The sequence below is a fragment of the Barbus barbus genome, assembly GCF_936440315.1.
Source record: "Barbus barbus genome assembly, chromosome: 29".
In the NCBI taxonomy this organism is placed as follows: domain Eukaryota; kingdom Metazoa; phylum Chordata; class Actinopteri; order Cypriniformes; family Cyprinidae; genus Barbus; species Barbus barbus.
Genome location: NC_136757.1, coordinates 4,878,382 through 4,899,124, shown reverse-complemented (window position 1 = coordinate 4,899,124; position 20,743 = coordinate 4,878,382). Strand labels below are relative to the sequence as shown.

At 35.7% G+C, this 20,743-nt stretch overlaps 1 protein-coding gene and 1 pseudogene across 2 annotated transcripts; both read right to left on the bottom strand.

The window, feature by feature from the left end:
- Positions 1-3,565: 3,565 nt before the first annotated feature.
- Positions 3,566-10,437, bottom strand: LOC306849762 (uncharacterized protein). The gene is made up of 10 exons (XM_079385055.1): positions 10,351-10,437; positions 8,690-8,860; positions 8,423-8,602; positions 6,706-6,760; positions 6,513-6,615; positions 6,324-6,429; positions 6,061-6,241; positions 4,990-5,124; positions 4,727-4,909; positions 3,566-4,553 (listed from the first exon to the last, which is right to left on the bottom strand). Exons 2-10 carry the CDS (start codon positions 8,819-8,821, stop codon positions 4,438-4,440), a joined length of 1,191 nt encoding a protein of 396 aa, XP_079241181.1. The 5' UTR covers positions 8,822-8,860; positions 10,351-10,437; the 3' UTR covers positions 3,566-4,437.
- A 1,898-nt stretch (positions 10,438-12,335) lies between these two features.
- On the bottom strand, positions 12,336-20,433 carry LOC306848850 (ATP-dependent RNA helicase DDX51-like; annotated as a pseudogene). Its single transcript has 10 exons — positions 20,388-20,433; positions 19,953-20,151; positions 18,453-18,639; positions 18,000-18,071; positions 17,788-17,891; positions 17,570-17,678; positions 16,860-17,002; positions 16,478-16,635; positions 14,977-15,092; positions 12,336-12,459 (listed from the first exon to the last, which is right to left on the bottom strand). The product of its transcript is annotated as an ATP-dependent RNA helicase DDX51-like (transcript).
- Between the last annotated feature and the right edge of the window lie 310 nt (positions 20,434-20,743).

Genomic DNA, 20,743 nt, shown 5'->3' with positions numbered 1-20,743 from the left:
CAAGAGATTCTATGTACTGTGTTTTGGTCCAATAAGTAATCTCTCTGTCTTATCTGAATTTAATAGGAGGAAATTATTGGTCATCCAATCTTTTATATTTTTTACACAATCTATTAGCTTAGATAGTTTAGAAGTTTCATCTGGTCTTGCTGCGATATATAGTTGAGTATCATCAGCATAATAATGAAAACTAATCCCGTATTTTCTAATAATATTACCAAGGGGCAACATGTATATTGAAAATAGCAGAGGACCTAGGACAGATCCTTGTGGTACTCCATACTTTACTGGTGATAATTGAGATGACTCCCCATTTAAATGAGCAAAGTGGTAGCGATCGGACAGGTAGGATCTAAACCACCTTAAAGCCTGCCGTTGAATACCAGTATAGTTTTGTAATCAATCTATGAGTATGTCATGGTTTATAGTGTCGAACGCAGCACTAAGATCAAGTAATACTAGCAATGAGATGCAGCCTTGGTCTGACGCAAGAAGCAAGTCATTTGTAATTTTAACAAGTGCAGTTTCTGTGCTATGGTGAGTCCTGAAACCTGACTGAAATTCTTCATAGAGATCATTTTTTGCAAGAAGGAGCATAATTGAGCAGACACAACTTTTTCTAAAAGTTTAGACATAAACGGAAGATTTGAAATGGGTCTGTAATTTGAAAGCTGAAATACTAGACGCAGTAGAATCTACATTTGTTATTGTATTTCTGATTAATCTATTTTATCAGTGAAGAAATTCATAAACATTTATTCACACATTTACACATTTATTCATTTAGCTGACGCTTTTATCCAAAGCGACTTACAATTGCTATATATGTCAGAGGTCGCACGCCTCTGGAGCAACTAGGGGTTAAGTGTCTTGCTCAGGGACACATTGGTGTCTTACAGTGGATTCGAACCCGGGTCTCTCACACCAAAGGCATGTGTCTTATCCACTGCGCCATCACCACCCCATCATAAAGTCATTACTTTTAAACTGTGAGGGAATATTTAGATCGGGTGGCGTCTGTTTATTTGTTAATCTAGCCACTGTGCTAAATAAAAACCTTGGATTGTTTTGGTTATACATGAGTTTGCGGATATGCTCTGCCCTGACAGCTTTTAGAGCCTGTCTATAGCTGGACATACTGTTTTTCCACGCAATTCTAAAAACTTCCAAGTTAGTTTTTCTCCATTTGCGCTCAGGATTATGAGTTTCTTTCTTGAGAGAATGGGTATAACTGTTGTACCATTGCGCAGTACGTTTTTCTCTAAGATTTTTCAATTTGAGGGGGGCAACAGCTTCTAATGTATTAGAGAAGATAGTGCCCATGTTGCTGGTCATTTCGTCTAGTTCATGTGTATTTATGGGTACACAGAGCAGTTGAGATAAATCAGGCAGGTTATTTGTGAATCTGTCTTTGGTGGCTGGAACAATAGTTCTACCCGGACGATAACGCGGAGCCATATAACTAATATCAGTAACACGCAGCATGCACGATACAAGGAAATGATCAGTAACATCATCAATTTGAGGTACGATATCTATATCAGTAAGATCCATGCGATATAATAAAATCTAGCGTATGATTAAACAATGAGTGGGCAAAGTGACCTTTTGCTTGACTCCAAAAGAGTTTATTAGGTCAGTAAACGCAAGTCCTAACGCTTCATTTGTATTATCAACGTGAATGTTAAAACATCTCAACGTAGCTATAATAGATAACATGGAACAACTGGATAGATTAATATAATTTCTCCCAAAACATGACTGAAATTAAATATTTTCTATTACCTGCATCTTTTCCTGAGTGTATGCTTCAAGTAGCCTGTTGATATGTCACTCAGGAGGTGAATTAATCGGACATGTTTCAGTCAGTTAACAAATCGGTCATATAGAATATCTTTTGGCTGCAATTTAGAATATGTTCAAATATTGCATGTGTATGGTTTCAAACAACTTAAAGGATTAGTTCACTTTTAAAAAAACTTTTGCTGATAATTTACTCACCCCCATGTCATCCAAGATGTCCATGTCTTTCTTTCTTCAGTCGAAAAGAAATTAAGGTTTTTGATGAAAACATTTCTTCATATAATGAACTTCAATGGGGCCCAAACGGTTCAAGGTCCAAATGACAGTTTCAGTGCAGCTTCAAAGGGCTTTAAACGATACCAGGCGATGAATAAGGGTCTTATCTAGCGAAACGATCGGTCATTTCAAAAATAAATAAAAAAGTTTGTTTTATAAGCACAAATGCTCGCCTTGCTCTGTTCTGTGACGCGCGTTCATGACGTCACGTAATATGCAATTACGTTGAAAAGGTCACGCTTGACGTAAAATCCAAAATTTTCTTTTAGGCTTTTTAATATTAAAACACCCAGGATACGCACACGAAATGGGCATTTTAAACGATAAACTGACACAAAGACATTTGAATATGTGTATATGTCCTCCTTCCGCACATTTGTAAACACTGACTCGGTACTTCCGCCTACATCAAGCGTGACCTTTTCAACGTAATTGCGTATTATGTGACGTCACGAACGCGCATCACAGAACAGAGCAAGGCGAGCATTTGTGCTTATAAAACTTAAACTTTTTTATTTATTTTTGAAATGACCGATCGTTTCGCTAGATAAGACCCTTATTCATCGTCTGGTATCATTTAAAGCCCTTGGAAGCTGCACTGAAACTGTCATTTGGACCTTGAACAGTTTGGGTCCCATTGAAGTCCATTATATGGAGAAATGTTTTCATCAAAAACCTTAATTTCTTTTCGACTGAAGAAAGAAAGACATGGACATCTTGGATGACATGGGGGTGAGTAAATTATCAGCAAAAGTTTTTTTAAAAGTGAACTAATCCTTTAACTACTGAATAAATAACGCTCCAACTGAATCAAGACTTGGTTCATTTTGCTGAACAAAGTTCAACCTTAAATGGAATTTATGGAGGTAGGCTATTATATTATATTATTGGTGAATCGACTTTTGGAATAATTAAGAATTTACATATTCATATAAGAACTTATGCATTATGAATTGTTTTATGAATTATGTTATGACTTACTCTCTATGATTTATTTCAATATTACTTTTCTTATGATTATGTATCCGACATTATTATACCTTCTATGGTTTGTGGCTTACCCCTCTGCTTATCTGATTTTAAGGTATAAGAAGTGTTTGAACTGCACCCTTCTTTACTTCTCCTTTTTGCTTTCTGCACACTTCACGTTTCTCGCTCTAACTATTGGGTGCACCTAGACTTAGCTAAAGATTTATTATTTTCAGATTGTCTTAGATGTATTCAGTTTGTTTTAGATTGACTTAAATTGATTTTGACCAAATTGATATTACTCCGTCTGTTTGTAATCTGATTGGATTGAATAGGATTATTAAAATATGTTTCAGTTTACAGTTATTCTTTTCTTTATTGATCATTTGCATTTTTGAAACCTTTTGAATAAATGTATAACTTCCTTCAACCCACCCGTCTGAGGTGGATCTGATTTTGCATCAATTATATTATATTATATATTAGCCTATTAACCCATTAAATGCACACTATAGGCAGAAGTGCAACTGAAATATTTATTGAGATCAGAAATTCAGTAAGAAACTCCTTTTTCTTTAAAAAATAAAAATAAACAATACAGTTCCCAACATTAAATGTTAAAAAGAAATTAAAATGCAATTCTTACACAAACATAAAATACACGTTTTACAGCAAATGAAAGATTGGATTGCACTGTTAAATGAGTGATAAGTGTTTTTCAGTCTAAACATCTAATATTGCTATGCATTTTTCAGCAGCTAAAATGTTTAGACATCAAAACAGAACATAAACCGTGAAGATAAGATAAAGTAGCTTTTGTAACAGAACGGCTGTTGCTTTTGTTCAAAAACAAAGCATCTTTAATTTAAGAGGGAAAATTCACCATGATGCATTCATTTATGTCAAGTCAAGTCACCTTTATTTATATAGCGCTTTTAACAATGTAAATTGTGTTAAAGCAACTGCACAATATCAAAAAAGGAAAATAATGTATCAATAATGTAAAATGAAAAGATTTTCAGTTAAAGGCATTTCATTATTGAATTCAGTGATGTCATCATCCAGCTCAGTTCAGTTTAAATAGTGTCTTTTTAATCAGGTCGACGAGAAGGCTCGATGTCAGAAGAGTAATAGTTACATTCAAGTTTAACCTAAAATCAGTACTAGAAAAATAACGTTTTCACCATGCCTGTCCTGGTAAGACGTATGAGATTTGAACTCATATCCTTCATTACACAGTAGTGCAGTATTCACCTGGCACAAATCAGTCTTTACAGCAGGTATCCTTTCCCACCGCTGGGAGGTTCAGAACGGCCACTAATGAAAGTCTGTGACAGTCTTTAGCTTGAGGGATTGTTGCTGTCAGCAGGCACATCATGTGATCAGGAACTACATCTCAGCAAGCTCTGCCTGCTTCTCATCCTCAGACTCCGGTTGGTTGTCATCATCACCGTTATAATTTGCCACATCGTCCTCTAGATCTTGACCAGCACCTTGATTTTCATCTGTAAAATCAGAAAATCCTTTGTAATGACAAAAGCTTTATTACATAGGACAAATGGCTTTCTGTGACATGCTGTCAAGTATCACAAAAAAGAAATAAGAAAGTCAGCCCTCAGTTTGTAAAATAAATAATTTCATTATATCATGAATATTTCTGCATCATACTGAAGAGCACCTTTAATCCTGGAGAGCTGTTTTTCTATCTCGCCCTCATTGTCGTACATAATGGCATCTTCTTTCCCAATTGCTGTGTCTTCCTCTTTCTTGTCCTCGATTTTGGCATCTTCCTCTTTCTCGTCTCCAATCCCCATGTCATCTTCCTTCGGGTCTAAAATTCCTGCTTCATCCATTAGAGTATCTGTATGAAGACAGAGAAACTTAGTAATGTGTGTGTTTGTGTGTGGTGCTTTGATGGCTGAATTTTCTCCATTACTCTACCTGCATCCTGTGAAGCCGGTGCTTTAACGGCCACCTCTGCTTCTGGAACTTCTTCCTTGGCTGGTTTGTTAAGAGTATCATTCTTATTGGTTGGTTTGGAGGTGGGGATGGGCGAGTCTTGTAAAATTACAGCGTCTTAGAGGAGCAAACAATGTTGTTAAAACACATGCTGAATTCCAACAATACTGTTCCTTTGTGTTTTTACTGTAGTAGTTGTGGACTTTGCTATTTGTCTTGCTATTCTCTTGATTATTAAAACTTTATAGTTACTGTCACTGGTGTGAACAGCTTTAACGGGGCACATTTAATAAGAGTGACTGATATTATGGAAACCGAAAACCACATTTTCACAGCTTTGCTTACAATGACAGATTATATACCCAAAGTCACTTATTTCCAATGGAGAGTCGAATGGGAGGCTGTGCGAAGTTCAGACTTTTTTGATGAATTTTTGGATGTGATTTGAGCCTCGAATGTGTTTACATTTTGTGTGACAAAACAACATGCAACTGTCCAAGCAAATGAGCAAATTTCAAATTCATTACGACTGAGGTTTCAAGTCATGATTTAATGAAGGCAGCCACAGATCATTTCTTCCGTACTGTGATTTGCATCCAAGTGTAAGAGATTATCAGAAAACATGGAAAAGTTTAAGCATTAAATGATAAGTGGATTTTGAGGTGTGAAAAAGAAAAAAAAAAGGCAGATGAACGTAAGCTTGCAGGGATGGGGTTTAAGGGAGACAAAATAACAGGAAAAATTGGGTATACGTTATCAAAAGTCTGCCATTTCTCCAGAAGATCTGCATTATGATATTGATTAAACATTAAAAAGTCAAAAAACACTAATACAGAATAACATATGCATGGATAAATTATTCAAGATAAGATCAATAACATGCATTTTGACAACGCGGTACTTGTGCTACAAGCATGAAAAATTATGTTTTTTTTTTTTATTTTAGCTTTGCAATTATTCTTCTGAGTGATCTGACTGGCACTGAATAAGGGACTCAAGCCAATAATCAACCACCTAGAAACCACAAAGAAGATTTAAACAGGCAACGCATACCTTTCTCATCCTTTTCCACCACTAACTCATTGGTTTGGATGTGAACATTCTTTTTAGATTGTGAATCCACTTCTGGTTTGGCTTTTGGAGGTTCTGCTGCATTCTTATCTGGATGATTTGTAGCAGGAACACCCGATTTGGCTTTTGAAACTGAGACTTTCTGCATGGAACCATCAGCATTCTGTGAAGGCCAGAGATTGTGTCAGTGGAAAGGACACCAAAAAGATAAGAAACACCATAAAGGAGCCATTTTATGGCTGTACCTGTGGAGCAACTTTTTCAGATGTTTTTTGCTTTTCCAGTTTGACAGCTGCGATTTTTGCATTGCATTCCTCTTTCATTGCCTCAATTAGTTTGTTACACTGAGTCCTGCACAATCCCATCACACACAGCTATTATCATACTGATGAGGGAACATAATGTCTTTTGCATTGCATTCAAAATAAACCTACATTTCACTGGTGGCTTTCTTACTGATTGTGTCCATGTTAGTTTGACAGGATTTCAGCTCGCTCTGCATTTTATTAACATCCTCCATTAATGACTTCATTCGATCTAGAAACAGAAAATCAACAGTACTGTGAAGGAAAGATGATATGCATCATAGAACACATATAATAGGACAAATATGAGGTAGACACTTACTCTTCATGTCTTGCATTGTTTTAGCACTGGAGGAAATGTTGAGCTTCAGATTGTCCTATGCCAGAGAAAAACTTTTAGAACTAATTATATCCAATATGATATTTTTGGCTATCAAAACCTAGTGACCTGCATACCTAAGGAGCAAATTTGGGTATAATATCAGACCTGGGCCTGTATTCCTAAAGATTCTAAGAATCCTCAGAAAGCTCCTAATTTATCTTAAAAAATTCTAACTAGGAGTCGCTTAAAAGTGATTGAGGACCAATCTGAGAGCAACTCTGAGTGAGGAAAAGACAAAAACTTTTATCTTAGTGAGGAGGCGGGGCTGACCCCATTGCTAGCTTATGACACAGTCTTTTGAAGACTGTGATTGGTTGGTTGTCCAAGAAGGAAATAAAAGAGCGCTTGTAAGAGTAGGGTTTATTATAAGCCTTTACTTTCAAATTACAGGCATAATTTTTCCTGTTTTACCATTCTCTCTCACACACACACACACACACATTATATATGTATATATATTCTTTATTTTTTATTTACCATGCTGTCATACTTAACATATTTTATAGGAAATGAACAGCGACATAAGTGCTGTAACAGACCCAAATCATCACTGCTGCATAGTTGCATTTTTCCAGTTGCCAAATATGTTCATGTAGTGATTATACGTCCATTTCTGGCGCTATGGCATTTCAGCACGGTGTCGGAGATGTTAGCATGTCTTTAATAAGATCGGTCACAAACATGATCCCTGCACGATCTAATGTGTAGCATCTTATTAACTCACTGTCATGCATTGTGTGCAACACATTTCTTCTCCCTCTTCATCGTCCATTTTCTCCGCTGCTAAAGAAACTCTTAAGCCCCTTAAAAGTCCTCGTCCGTACTCCTAACAATTTTGGACCTTAAGACTTCTTTTAAGGGTTAAGATGCTTTCTGAATTACTTTTTTCTTTACTAGGATCTTCTCTTTAATTTTAAGAGGAAACACTCACATTTCTAAGAATTTTCTTAAAATTTTGTTACTAGGAGCAACTCCTTGCACTAAGATTTTTCATGAATACGGGCCCTGATTATATAGACAGCAATACTTATTATCTGCCTATATGGTAGTGTTTCTATGTAGCCTATAGAGAGCATTTTTAGATACTAGAGCATATATGTCAACCTAGGAATTTTATGGCATCCATACCTAGTGATGCTCACATTACATTTCTGTTACATAACCCTATAGCACCATCTAGCGTTCCGATTTGAGCACAATGAAGATTTCACAATAATATTAAGACCAAAGTCTAGATGATTTTGTCTCTAAAATTCTGTCAATGTGAAGTGCTTTAATTCGGTTCATGAAATACAGGGAGTGTCATATTGTTGCGTCAGATGTATGTCCCTTTGCTTACAGTTGATTAGTCCAGTTTTGGTTTGTGACCTTTTACCTAGAATAAAACCAGCTCCAGAACAGGTTAGCCATGTAGCTTAAATTACTATGGTCACGAACACCGCTCAAACTAAACTTACCTGGGTAACCACTGAAACTGGCTTTGTGCAATAGGCCATTCATTTAACATTTCTAGAACTGGACATAACACCATAGGCATTTTTATAAGGAACATATGTTTTTGTAGTTATGCTATATAATATATAAGAACTGCACGATCAGTAGCTCTGAGTTTTCACCTGAACTGCTGTGAGTGAGTGTAAGATGAGTGTTTGCATACTCTTTCTTGTTTCCAGGTGTTGAGAGCGTTTTCCTGCTGTCTCTGGTGTGTTTCCGCCATTAACTCCAGCTGCTCGTTCTGTCTGCGCGTCTCCTCCACGGCCTTCAGCTTGCTCTGCTGCTCTTGGTCTCTGTCTGCAGCCAGCTGCCTCATGCGGCTTTCCATCTCCAATATCCTACTCTGGAGAACAACAAAAAGCAAATTATAGTTAACAGCCACTCCCTTCACCACTTGCCACAGACTACATCTAAACACAGCGTGTCAAACCTGCAGCTCGATGTTTCTTGAGCTCGAGACCCAGTAGTTGAAGCCAAGCAGGAGGACGCAGGCGACGAGAGCCGCCACCAGCAAAGACGGAGCACGACCGCCACGTCGACCGTTCCCGAGAGCACCCATCATGCTCAGTCACAGTCCCACAAACACCTTAAAAATGAGTTCCTGAAAAAGGAAGAGCAAACTTTATACAGCGTATTTTTTTTAAAGCCACAAAATACAGAAAATAACAAAGAAACACATAAATGTAAATAATAAAATAAGTGAGGAGAACAGACAACTGTGTCTCAAAACCAAGTGCATGAGGCATTATAGTTGCCAAACTGCATTTTTGGGGATTATAACATACCTGATTATAAGGATAGCATTTTTGGGCATTAAAATCTAGTGAGCTGCCTATCTAGATTGCATTGTTAGCCATCATAGCCTAGTGTCTAATATAGACAGCACTGTATTAAGCGTATAAAATTCAATGCAGTTTTCATGTCAGGATGTAGCGGTAGTGAAACTGCTCATATCAGAGAATTGTTTCCATGCATATTTCAAGCATAAATTTGTTCCAGATGATTTCTGAATAGATCAAATCACATACTTGGTGACTGACTAATATATTTTCGGAAATTCAATCAAACTGCTGAGATGTCATTTCATGGTAAAAGAGTGCTTCAATTCAACATCAAGTTTTATTTTATTTTTAAGCAAATAATAATTTTCATATGATGCAAATGCAAAGCACTGGTTTATAGCCAATTGGCAAGACTTTTAATATTGCAACAATCTCAGAGTTTGATGCTGTAATTATTATCTTTTTTTTTTTATTAATTTTCTACGGAAGTGGGCAAAGGTGATTTCTCCCAAATAAATATCCCCAGGTGTAAATGACTGACGCAGAAGCAGAAGAATGATGACAATGCATTTTAACCATTAATGAACATCTCAACTGTTTTGTATAGACTGACAACAAAAACACTGCATTTTACATTTCATTTTCAGCTTACTTTTTGTCCATTTAATTATTAGCAACTGCACAAAATGTGCATATTTTGAGCCTCTGAATAAAGTTTCTTTCATCTTTTAATATGAGCTGCATGCTATACAATTTACAAATGAACAAAAAATAAAAAGATGCATCAAATATAACAAAGAAAAACACATACTGCTCTCTCTCTGTGTTTCTCGATATATGCATATATATAATTTCCTCACAAATATTTTTCCTATTGTTGCTGTCTGGGTGTGCCAGTTCAACTTACCAAACCACCTTAATGTACTGTCTGCACTTTTTATTCACATCCCCACTAAACAAATACTGCTTGTGCACTGAATGCAATGCAGGATTTCATGTAAATCATATCAGTGTGATGTTAGTGTTATTAATCATGTTCACTGGAGACTTTAATGTTCACATATGCCTTTCATATGGAAAATACATATACTGTATATAACGTTACTGTACGAACGATCAAAAGGAGTATACGAAAATAATACAATCAAGTCACACATGGTGTAACCCCATTTAAATTAGTATGAAACTGCTTTTATTTTGGTAGCATGCTTGCTAACACAGCTACTGTTACACTGATACTATTAGTATCATTATCACATTTCTCTTCACATCAGATACATGTTATATATTAGTGTCAAATTGTTCTTACCGGCGATATTCGACAGTGTTTCCGGATGAAATCGCATTAACTGCAGTGTTTGCATTGAGCCGCACCGCGCATGCGCACTCCGTTCAGGAAACGCTGGCTGTCAGGAAAGTTGTTTTTGAGGTGCTACAGGTGAATAGACTCAATCTAAATGAAACTAATAAATATTGTGACTTTTTACTTCACATTTTAAATATGCAAGTGGTGACAGACATATCTCATAAATATAACATTTTGTTAAATTGTCAACTTCTATATGGGCTTACTAAAAATATATTTGGTATTTCCATCAGCTATATTTCATTAATTTAACTTGTCCATGTTATGGGTTCTCACAACGTAAAAGTCAAAATATCAAATCACGTTTTAGGCAACAAATACGGTATTATTTAAACTGCATTAATTTGTAAATATTTGAAATATGTTAAAACGGCTCCAAACTGACATTCATGAAGTTCATCCTTTCAGTTAAAATTAATACATATTTGTGTTGAAGACAGAAAACAGGAATTTGTGTACTTTGGACTTTTGACTTTAAACTTAGTGACTCAAGCAGTTAATGAGACACAGCTTCCCTCGGTGAACTTGTGTAATATGAAAGACAGCCTGGCCCTGCAAACCTAGAGTTATTAAAGGATGTGTGAATAAATAAATAAACCATTTTCATCCTTGGGACAGGTGAAAGTGTGTTTGGTGTGGAAACACACCTCTCAATCATGTAGCTGCTCACAATGTTAAGTCTCTAGCCATTCATATGCTTCATTCATTTCTTTTACTAGTTCTGACTATGGTTTCACAGACAGGGCTTAGACTAAGCCAGGATTAGGCCATAGTTCAATTAGATTTAAGTGATTTTTATAAACGTGCTTCGAAAAAACCTTACTGGTGTGCATCTTGAGACAAAATAAAGGCACTGATATGTGTTAAGATCAGTCAGTGCAAGTTTATTTCAGTTAAAACAGCTCAGACTTACATTTTAGTCTAGGACTAGGCTTAAGCCTTGTCTGTGAAACCGGAGGTATATGTTTTTTATACCTGAAATGGCATTACTAAGAGTCTCTTACAGGGGTATATACTGTAACATTTTAATTAGATAGGATTAAAGGATTTTTACATGTGTGACCCTGGACCACAAAACCAGTCTTAAGTCGCCGGGGTATATTTGTAGTAATAACCAACAATACATTGTATGGGTCAAGATTATCGATTTTTCTTTTATGCCAAAAATCATTAGGATATTAAGTAAAGATCATGTTCCATGAAGATATTTTGGAGATTTCCTACCGTAAATATATCAAAACTTGATTTTTGATTAGTAATATGCATTGCTAAGAACTTAATTTGGACAACTTTAAAGGTGATTTTCTCAATATTTAGATTTTTTTGCACCCTCAGATTCCAGATTTTCTAATAGTTGTATCTCAGCCAAATATTGTCCGATCCTAACAAACCATGCATCAATGGAAATATTATTTATTCAGCTTTCAGATGATGTATAAATCTCAATTTCGAAAAATTGACCCTTATGACTGGTTTTGTGGTCCAGGGTCACATTTTATTAAAAAAACATTTGCAGCTTATTTCATTACAGTCCAGACATTGCTTTTTTGAGAAACATTGAAAAGCAAACAGATGTACAGCTCAGGTCAGTTCCACCTCAGAATCGCTTCCTCGCATTTTCCTCCTTAAATACAAAGAAATATCAATATTAGCATTACAGCTTAAAGTACAAAAAATAGTCTTAAAAAACTCTTATATATATCTTAAGTTTACTTATATATATGGTGACAATATTTCTAGTATTAGGGTATGGCATATTGGTGCCTGTATATATTTTTCCACTTATAACCATTAATACATATGGGGCATCTCAACCAATCAGTCACTCAAAATGATTTCACAAATTAGTTTTTGCCCATAATAAATGTTTTACTGAATAAAATGAGATGATGGATACAAATAACATAATACCCACATATATCGGGCTTCTATTGTATTATGCTGACTCGCCGGTGAATGTATGTTCGGATGTATCGAGGAGCATCATAATTAATGACACATTTCACACTGTTGATATCGATGCCTCTGGCAGCAGCATCTGTGCTTATCAACCTGACATGAAAAAAATATCAACAATAATTCACCATTACATACACTATATATAGTCTTGCATGGTGTTATGATGGTAGTACATTAGCATAAATCTTGTTGGGTTTGATTGCTCCTGAACACTCAGAGTGGATACTGAAGGCATACATATAGATGAAAACAGTAATACATGGTTTGTATTTGATTTGATAGATTTTAGGCAAAAGATCAAAGCTAAAACCAGAGTATGTGCACATATTTGTTACTTCCTGTGTAAATTTTCCTTTTGTACATCCACCGCCTTGCTCTGTATGGTAATTTTTCTTATGTGTGGATGACTTCACTTTGCTTGTGAATTATTCATGATTATATTAAAATTCTATATCAAGGGCTCCACACTATAAAAATGACAAAGGAGCCAAAAAAGAATAACACATTTTGGAGCCATATTAAAGTCACCAAATGACAGATTCACAATCAAAAACACTTTCTTTCATGTTCATGTTTACAGGGTTGCCACAAAGTTTTTAAAATCAAATGGAATAAAGCTGAATAAATAAAAGTAATACTCAATATCCATAACGCACCAGATTCACATTTCAAATCTCAAAACATATCTTGTATAACAGATTTGTTTACTAATCATCAAACTTTAGTCTGCAAAAATACATATTTAAAGACATTTCTTGCACTTAAATTAGTTCATGGAAGAATATTTATCTTCTTTAGCGCCAGATCTCAAGGATCATGTGACACTGAATAATGATGCTGAAAATTCAGCTTTATGTCACAGGAATAAATTACATTTTAGAAATACATATAAATAAAACACATTTTAAAATATGGGTGCCCTAAGCAGGATTGTATTGCTGTGCCCCCTCCCTCAAATATTATGGAAGAAAAAACAAACACCTACTATAGGGGTCAAAATAGAACTTATAAATAACTTAAAATATAAAAGTAAATACATTTTAATTAAATTGTATTATTTACAAATTACAGTTGTAGCTATAGACAGTTACCTATGGCTATTATTTTATTAATACAGTTGTCTGATTGATTTAATTGTCTCAGAAATCACGCAAAAGAAAATTCAGCAGTTTTACTACGATAACACCATGGTTCATTTTTGTAAGGGTTGTGATATCCACATGTTTTTTGTTGTTGAAGAAATTATAGAGGCTGTGTCATCTATAGCAAAAAGGTGGCCAAAAATGAATGATTAAGTGGATATTTAAATTAAATGTTTGGTCAATAGCCTATTAAACAAGGATATGATCACCCTGTAAGTGTAACAGCAGCAATTGCCAGGCCTTTGGCTCCCTTTGCAGGCACTTGAAAAAAAAACAGTAGACACCATCACAAAAGTTGTAATGGTTTTACTGGTTATAATGGGACCTGTATTGGTTTAATGGAAACTGTAATGGACCCTGTGGGTTTCTACTGGTAATTGGTCTCCTTCTATTGGTGGCTTGTTAAAAACAGTAAATCCTAATGGAATATATCCCAAAACACACTACAGAAAACTATTTTTAAATGGTTTTAATGGTTAAAAATGAATGATTATGTAATGATTGTAATGGTATTTGTGATTTATTTGTGATGGCATTACAATTTTCTGTGATGGTTCTATAGTTTTTTTTTCAGCAGGCATGCCTCATTGTTTTTATATAATGCATTTTAAGTCATTTTAAAGGCTGTTGTTGGCTTAGGTTTGTTTTTATAACCAAAAAAAATTAAAATAAAAATCTTAATACTTCTTTGTATATTATTATTTGAAGTAACAAAACCATGGTTAATTTGCGGTTACCATGGCTACAGGAACCATTAATTTATTAATTAATTATTGTTTTGTTTTATTCGTGTTAAAACCATGGCTAATTTTCGTAAGGGAACATGGAAACTTGGAGAGAATATTAGATGCGTTGGTGGTGATGAAATTATTACCGACATTAAAACACGTTAGTAACATCAACACCCAAAACAGTTTCACAGGATTATGAATGTAGCCTACCTGAAAGTGACGCACAGGCTTTGTTTTCATCTTTTTTTCTTGGCGCCGGATTTCTGATGTCTTTTCATGGGCATAGCTGTCCATCAATTATGATTAATTACGTTAAAAAAACGTCACATGTTTTTTTTTTTTTTTTTTTTCTGAGCAACTGGGATGGTGCCCCCCCGGGAGTTGGTGCCCTACGCAAACTGCGTACTCTGCATATAGGGAGCGGCGGTACTGAATGTAATGTAATATAACATATGCCATGCAGAGACATCCATGATCACTTTTAACTAATGACAAACAAATTGCAAAATCGATTCAAATGGATGGATTGAAAGAACTGATTGTGAAAATGAATATTATAATAATAAAGAATTCATTTCCAGTTTTATTGATAGTAGTGGTCACTACAGTTTAATTAATTTATGCTGTAGCTTATTTTTTCAATTTGACTAATTTAGTCATGGCCTGGAGCCATGGATGTAAATATTTACAGTAGCTCTTTATCTGCATCATACTGAAGCTTACAAATCCATCATTACTGGTAAGCTGCTTCTCTGGAGTTTGTGAAGCACAAAACAGGACTGAACTTGAGCCGAAGCAGGAAGTGAAGGATGATGAGCGGTTTCTTGCTTAAGGTGCAGGGGACATAATACTCCTGTGTAAGACATTCCCATATGTTAAAGATGTGCAAAGAATATCTGTTACCAGTAGGGATGCATGATATTATCGGACAGATATCGGAATCGGCCGATAATGGCTTTAAATGTAAATATCGGCATCGGCCCGATATGAAACATTATGCAGATATGACTTGCCGATAAGAGGACTATGTTAACTTACATGTGCTCAGGGTGTGCTAGTGATTAGATCACATCAGCAGTGTGGCTCATTCTTGAAGCAAAGTTTTGTCTGAATGATGATTAGACTCATGCTGTTGGATCACTTTTGGATCGCATTTAATCTGTGAAAGCACGTACAGAATGATGCGTTCGGTGTGTGATAAAGTAAACAGCAGCAGCGACAGCCTCCCTCGGGTCCTAATGCCCGCTCAGTAAGGAGTTTTAATCTGTAGGGTTGGCCTACTTCTAATTAAATTAAAGGGGAAAGGGAAAGGGAAGTGGTGTGTGGCCAAGTATGGTGACCCATACTTGGAATTTGTGCTCTGCATTTAACCCATCCAAGTGTACACACAGTAGTGAACATACACCCAGCGCCCGGGGAGCAGTTGGGGGTTCGGTGCCTTGCTCAAGGGTCTCACCTCAGTCGTGGTATTGAGGATGGAGAGAGTGCTGGTTATTCACTCCCCCCACCTACAATCCCTGCCGGACCTGAGACTCGAACCCACAACCTTCAGGTTACAAGTCAACTCTCTATCCATTAGGCCACGACTGCCCTTAAAAGTAAAATAGCCGACACAAATAACATTTAGACAGTATTTCTGATTAAATAAGGAGTAACTGATGTCATAAAATAATGTGTATGTTTGGATTTAAAGGTCAGAAGCTATAACTTACATGAAAAAAAAAATCACAAACATGACACTTGTAAATTAAATATTTACTAATTTATTCATTAATGTGTAATGTTTTATTTTTTAAACAAATCATGAGCGCTAAAAGATTTTCAGAATTTTTACAACTCTTAGCTTTAGACCATCTAAAAATGTTAAATCTTAAAATAAAATATTAGGGTTAATACTGCATCTTTCTGGGGAAAAAAAGGCAACGATTGATATATGGTTTATTTATAGTTATTTTTAAAGCTTCAATGTACTGTCAAAAAACCTTAATTATTATTTAATTCTAACAAATAAGTTCTTGTTAAAAACTAACCAAACTAAAAAAATATTTTGCTTATAATATCTGCAAGGGAGAGACTTGGTGTTGTTTCCAAACAAAAGGAAAAATATCGGTATCGGCCAAAATGAGTTGAAATATATCGGCATATCGGATATCGGCAAAATCCAATATCGTGCATCCCTAGTTACCAGTTTAGATCATATGGTGTTTGATTACAATGCTCAAGAAATGTTAAACTCACAGCGAGATCCTGAGGGACGTTAAAAGTGTCCTGGATTTGCGTGCCGGTCTCTGTACTTCTGTGTGTGGAACAGATCCAGCAGCTGCAGTTTCTCAGGGTTTTGGGTGAGAGTGGCGGAAAACAGCAACTTCTGCAGAGGAATCTGAGGTGGGGACAAACTGACACACAAACAGACAGACATAAACACTGAGCTGCTTATTTTAGACTAGTAATGCAGTCACAGATTCTTGTTTTTGGAGGTGAGCAAGACACTTTATCCAAGGTTACTCTAAAGTTTAAAGGTGGGCATAAATACTGTCGAACTGAGGGTCATTGGGTTGGCTGATATTCTGGGTGAGTTGAAAACCCTTGTGCTAAATAATGGATAAAGATGACATCCTACCTTGCTACTGTGATCGGTCCAGGCAGGATTCTCCTGAAGACAGACGTCTGTGTGTCACCTGGGCTTCTGTACACTGCTTTAGTCACCTGAGTGAGCCACGACTGATGCATGCTGTCAATCATCCTGTCTGCCTCGTCAATAATCTACAACAAACACATGGTAATGTAAAGCTGTCTTCCCACTTTCTATACAGAAAATAGAAAGATGCCACGATAGAGACATGTACATCGGACTTTACTGCCATTTAATTCCTTTGTGTTAAATGTCATTTCAATCCTAAAGGAATAGTTCACTCAAAAATAAATAAATGAATCCATCATTAAGGCGTTTAACTTTAGACCGCTGCTTCTGGGCAAAATATGAGTCCATAATAATGAATGCATAATAATGCTTACTCCAATGAAAAATGTTGCGCTTGTAAATGGTGCTTGATCTTTGCATATTTCTCTCCTGATTCAGACCAGATGACTTTTTTAGCTCGAAGCAATGGTTAGAAGCTAATATCTTAATGATGAATTTGTTTCTTGCAAACACTTTTTGCTTCACAAAGCAAAAAGTCAAGTCTTTGGACTCTCATTCTGATGGCACCCCCTTCACTTCAGAGGATCTATTGGTAAATATAAATATCTAATTTTTGTTCTTTTTTTGGTTCACAGTAGTTCACCGAAGACATTGTTACAGGTGTCCATTTGATTTGTACTGATGCTCACCAGGAATCGTAGATGTTGTAGACTGAAGTTGCTGTTTTTGTTGATGTGATCCACCAATCGGCCTGGTGTGGCCATGACAACATCAGCCAAACTGTGGCTAACACCTCCCCTACACAAAGACACAACGTATAAATGAACAATATTTAAGTTCCTACTATAGTCCATCAAGTTCACATACAATGGTGTCCTATTTGTCCCATGAGGCCATAAATACTCACCTGATTTCAGAGAGCGCTGTTTGCTCTGCAGCAAATGATTGGCCTGTGATCATCACCACCTTAAGACTGGTGTCCTCAGTGTATGTGCTAAACACCTTTGACACCTGTAGGTTTGAAATCAAGGATTAATGTTGAACGCTGATTGATATGTACATAATTGGACATGTAGACAATTAACTGACAAATAATCAGTGATTAATAATAATCATTACCTGTTGTGCCAACTCCTTGGTGGGAAGAACAGCGATCGCACGGACCTCACGCACCACACACTAAGACAACGCCTGTGTTAATAAACATGTCATATACATATATTTTTTCTCTTATACTCAATGAGAAATGTCTCTTGAACAGCAAATCATTATTATTATCAATTATATCTGAAAGATAATATGAAACTAAAGACTGGAGTAAACTCAGTTTTGTATCCCAAGAATAAATGACATTTTAACAGTTATTTTAAATTGTCATATTATTTCACAATATTAATAGCCTTGATGCATAACAGACGTCATTCAAAAACGTTTAAAAAACTAGGAAATGCCATGAGCTGGATTTAAATTTACATAATCCAAGTGAACTCCATAGCTCAATTTGTCAGATCACAAAACCACTAGAAAGTTCCCATGCTAATATGAAAACAAAATCATTGTTTGCACATATACCTGTACAGCAGGTATGACAAACGCCAATGTTTTTCCACTTCCTGTAGATGCAGAAACACAGATGGCTCTGGGTCTGTAGCCACCTGGACCGAGCAGCAGCCCTGAGCTCACGCTCTCTAGGATGGCAGGAATGACCTCAGCTTGAACTGAAAACACAGTTGATGCTTTGCAACCTTCATATGCCTTCCTGCAGCTCAAACAGAAGAGCATGACACTAGCAACGACAAAGCCACGGGTTCTTGATAAAATGTGAATGCAGTCTAACATACTTTGAAAATAAATGTCAAATACATACATGTAAACTGACAGAAAAAAAGAAAAACCAAGTTAAAACTGACTTCTTCTTGTCAGTGCTGATGTACTCCAGACTCTCCAATAATAGGGGTCAAGATTTGGTCCGTTAGGCCCCATTGTAACCCCCAACTCATTCAAAATCAGCATATACCTTTTGTATTCACAAGCCAATTTTGACCCAGTAGAATTTAAGCTCATAAATCATTTATAATTTAAAGTCTTCCAAATAAACCTATATGTGACCCTGGACCACAAAACCAATCATAAGGGTCAATTTTTAAAAAAAACTGAGATTTATACATCATCTGAAAGCTGAATAAATAAGCTTTCCATTAATGCATGGTTTGTTAGGATCGGATAATATTTGGCCGAACTATTAGAAAATCTGGAAGGTGATTCACTTTCAAAAAGGGTTATCTGACCGTGATCTTATTTTGATTTTAAAAAATAAATGTTAAATAAATAAACCCACAATAGGATTGGTTACAGTTCTTTACTTTACTTGCTAACTATTTTTTGTAAATGCTGATTTGTAGATATTATTAAATATATACTTATTTTTTTTTAATAATTATAACTCTGGTAACGGGGTTGAATGTTTGAGCTTTATAAATGCAGCAAAGACAAAAAATTTATGTAAAAACTGAGAAGGTGGAATAATATTATATTTTTCTTATTGTTATACTGCCAAAAAAAGAAAAAGATTTCACTCCTTGATTATTTAAATATATATATTTTTTAAATGTTATATTCCAACTGAGGAAAGTGAATGCCGTAACAGGGCAGCACAAAAATATGAAATATTCTACTTTTGGCATAATGCTATATGCCAAATTTTGAAATGTCATTTTCATAGTTTAACTTTTATGTAAATTTTATGCTAGATAATAGTTTATCTCACTTATCTAATCATTCTCTCTCCAAGGAATATGGGATTTATGCTTTTGCTATTTAAAGAAATGTTATGGGATACAAACTTGTATTTTATTTGTTCTAAAACATGCCAAAATGTTTTAAGCCCACCAAAATCACCATGCTTGTCTAGATTGATTTAAAAACAAACAAACATAGCAGTAAGGCAGCATTACCTGTATTCACGCTCTCATTTTCAGTGGACAATGTCTTCAGTTTTTTCTTCTTTTTAGCCGAACTGGTAACTTCATCAGCTTTTCTCTCATTTTCACTCTTCTTTGCTTTACGCTGCACTTCCTTACGTTCTTCACCTTTTCTTTTCTCAGATCTTCATCAGCTCTGTTTGAGATGCTCTGCTGCTCTCTGGCTTTGACCTGCTCCTGAAGTTTAGCCAGTAAAGCTCTGGAGCGAGACTCTCTGCTGGATTCACTGTCCTCCTCCTCCTCCTCCTCTAAATACCTGATCACAACATGTAACACATCAATACACAGGTCTCAAATGGGACACCTTGTTAAGAAATAACACACGTTTTAACCTGTAGGTTAAATTGAATGTATAAGTGCTTGTTTTTAATTCTTCTCATGACATGTTTGCAGTTAACAGCAATGTGACATTAATTCGAAATATAATAGTGCATCAGGTTTCAAGTCGCATGTATAATAATTACAATAATTAGAAAAAGGTGTTTTAAAGTTCATTTAAGATGACGCGTCCTATGCCAGACTATACAACCAAACAGAAGTATGATGTAGTCTGCAATGAGAATGAGAGGCATTACTTATGATTAAACTGGTCAAATAATTTACTATAAGAACAATGAATTAAATATGCAGCGAGCACTATATATAGACCTTTAATGTAAAGAATACACCTATTTATCATAAACAGTGGCATTAAAGTGACTCTTGGCTCGTGTCAGCGCCACGTAGACCTTTATTTCAATCACTCAGTCATAAATTGTTATAATTTTATGTAGCTATGTACAGTTTTCAGAAATGAAAATATAAACTGTATAGTCGTGACGGACGTATTGTCAAGTATTGTCAAGTACACCCATACTGTGAGCCCGGGGAGCAATTGGGGGT

What these genes read in the sequence shown, in the direction of transcription:
- LOC306849762 (XM_079385055.1), bottom strand. Translation starts at nt 8,821, where the DNA reads ATGATGGGTGCTCTCGGGAACGGTCGACGTGGCGGTCGTGCTCCGTCT. An exon ending in ACACCTGGAAACAAGAAAGA is followed by an intron (nt 6,761 to 8,422) that starts GTATGCAAACAC and finishes TCTCTGGCATAG; the next exon opens with GACAATCTGAAGCTCAACAT. An exon ending in AACAATGCAAGACATGAAGA is followed by an intron (nt 6,616 to 6,705) that starts GTAAGTGTCTAC and finishes TTCTGTTTCTAG; the next exon opens with ATCGAATGAAGTCATTAATG.